This window comes from Panthera tigris, chromosome E2, assembly GCF_018350195.1.
Source record: "Panthera tigris isolate Pti1 chromosome E2, P.tigris_Pti1_mat1.1, whole genome shotgun sequence".
NCBI lineage: Eukaryota > Metazoa > Chordata > Mammalia > Carnivora > Felidae > Panthera > Panthera tigris.
In genome coordinates, this window is record NC_056674.1 from 6885192 (window position 1) to 6887383 (window position 2192).

At 42.6% G+C, this 2192-nt stretch overlaps 1 protein-coding gene across 1 annotated transcript; it reads left to right on the forward strand.

Annotated features, from left to right (window-relative positions):
* Nucleotides 1-552: 552 nt before the first annotated feature.
* LOC122234257 (zinc finger protein 182-like) lies at nucleotides 553-1803 on the forward strand. Its single transcript, XM_042970051.1, has 3 exons — nucleotides 553-984; nucleotides 1156-1378; nucleotides 1448-1803. The coding sequence occupies exons 1-3, from the start codon at nucleotides 553-555 to the stop codon at nucleotides 1801-1803; spliced, it is 1011 nt and encodes a 336-aa protein (XP_042825985.1).
* The last annotated feature ends 389 nt before the right edge of the window (nucleotides 1804-2192 follow it).

Sequence of the window (2192 nt, forward strand, 5' to 3'; positions counted from 1 at the left end):
TATACAGAACTTCCTCAAACTTTACTGATTTTCTCATTAATTTTTTTTATAGTAAATGAAATAAATTTTTTCTGGACCTTTCCTTATTATCTCGCTCATTCTATTGTGGGTACACTGGCTTTCACCCAGAAGTCAGAGCTCACTAATTATCACCTAACTCCTTTAGGGAAGAAACCATATGGATGCAGTGAATGTGCAGTGAACGCTTTTGAACCACTCGTGACTGTGCTTCAGAGAACTTGTGCAGGAAGGAAATCCCATGAATGCACTGATTGTAGGAAAGCCTTTCCCAGTAAGGTGAAGCTAATAAGTAAAGCTACTCATCAGCAGACTCACACAAGGGAGAGACTGTTTGGGTGCAGTCAATGTCAAAAAGCCTTCGTTACAAAGTCAGCACTCAGCTGCCATCAGAAAACTCATCATAGAGAAGGGAAATCCTATGCATGCAGTAAATGTGGGAAAGCTTTTCCTTGGAAGTCAAAACTCGAATTACATCAGAGAACTCATTCGGGAGAGAGACCTTTCAGATGCAGAGTATGTGATAAAGCCTTCATGGTTCAGACACATCTGACTGTACATCAGAGAACTCACACAGGAGAGAGACCATATAAATGCTTGGATTGTGAAAAAGCGTTCTCAAAAAAGGCTCAGCTCGTAATCCATCAGCGAATTCACACAGGAGAGAGACCATACAGATGCAGTCAATGTCAGAAAGCGTTCATTACAAAGTCAGCACTCATCTATCATCAGAAAACTCGTCATAGTGAAGGAAAATCCTATGGATGCAGTAAATGTGGGAAAGCTTTTCCTTGGAAGTCAAAACTCACCTTACATCAGAGAACTCATTCGGGAGAGAGACCTTTCAGATGCAAAGTATGTGATAAAGCCTTCATGGTTCGGACACATCTCACTGTGCATCAGAGAACTCACACCGGAGAGAAACCATATGAATGCTTGGATTGTGAGAAAGCGTTCTCAAAAAAGGCTCAACTCATGGTTCATCAGCGCATTCACGCAGGAGAGAGACCCTATGAATGCAGTCAGTGTCAACAAGCCTTCATCCAGAGGTCAGATTTAACTAATCATAAGAAAACTCAGCATGCAATAGGGAAATCTCATGGATGCGGTGAATGTGGGAAGGTTTTGTCCTCTAAGTCAACTCTCGTTATACATCAGAGAACCCATACAGGTGAGAAGCCCTTCAAGTGCAGTGTATGTGATAAAGCCTTCACATCAAAGGCACATCTTATTGTCCACCAGAGAATTCACACAGGAGAGAAACCATATGAATGTTTGGATTGTGAGAAAGCCTTCTCCACTAAGGCACATCTTATGATTCACCAGCGAATTCACACAGGAGAGAGACCCTATGAATGCCGTGAATGTCAACAGGCTTTCATCCAGAAATCAGGTCTCACTAACCATATGCAAAATTGTCATGCAAGAGTGAAATCTCATGGCTGCAGTGAATGTGGAAAGGTTTTGTCCTGTAAGTCAACTCTCATTATACATCAGAGAACCCATACCGGTGAGAAGCCTTTCAAATGTAACGTATGTGATAAAGCCTTCACGGCTAAATCGTATCTCACTGTCCATCAGAGAACTCATACAGGAGAGAGACCATATGAATGCTCTGATTGTAAGAAAGCATTTGCTACTTTGTCAACTCTCATAGGTCACCAGAGGACTCACACAGGAGAGAGGCCCTATGGATGCAATGAATGCCAAAAAGCCTTCTTTCGGAAGTCAGCTGTTCTTAATCATCAGCAAACTCAGCATAGAGGAAAAGTGTCTATGCAGTGACCATAGGAACATGAGAAATAGGTTTTGATGAGTCAGTCCTCTCTGTTCAGAGAACTCATTCAGAATAGAAATGCCATGAATGCTGTGATTATAGTAGACCTTTCAGAAACTTCAATAGGAAGTAAACCTTATAGATGCAAGGAAAGTTGTAAGCCTTTCATCCGAAGACTCCTCTCAGTATACCACAGGGATCTCACCAAAAGAGAGAAACATTATAAATGCAGTGATTGTCAAAAATTTCATTCGGGGGCCTCTGGGTGGCTCAGTCAGTTAAGCGTCAGACTTCAGCCTAGGTCATGATCTCGCCATTCCAGAGTTCGAGTCCCACGTTGGGCTCTGTGCTGACAGCTCAGAGCCTGGAGTCTGTGTCAGATTCTGTGCCTCCCTCC

What these genes read in the sequence shown, in the direction of transcription:
- LOC122234257 (XM_042970051.1), top strand. Translation starts at nt 553, where the DNA reads ATGGTTCAGACACATCTGACTGTACATCAGAGAACTCACACAGGAGAG. An exon ending in AGAAAGCGTTCTCAAAAAAG is followed by an intron (nt 985 to 1,155) that starts GCTCAACTCATG and finishes TTGTCCTCTAAG; the next exon opens with TCAACTCTCGTTATACATCA. An exon ending in AGAGAGACCCTATGAATGCC is followed by an intron (nt 1,379 to 1,447) that starts GTGAATGTCAAC and finishes GTCATGCAAGAG; the next exon opens with TGAAATCTCATGGCTGCAGT.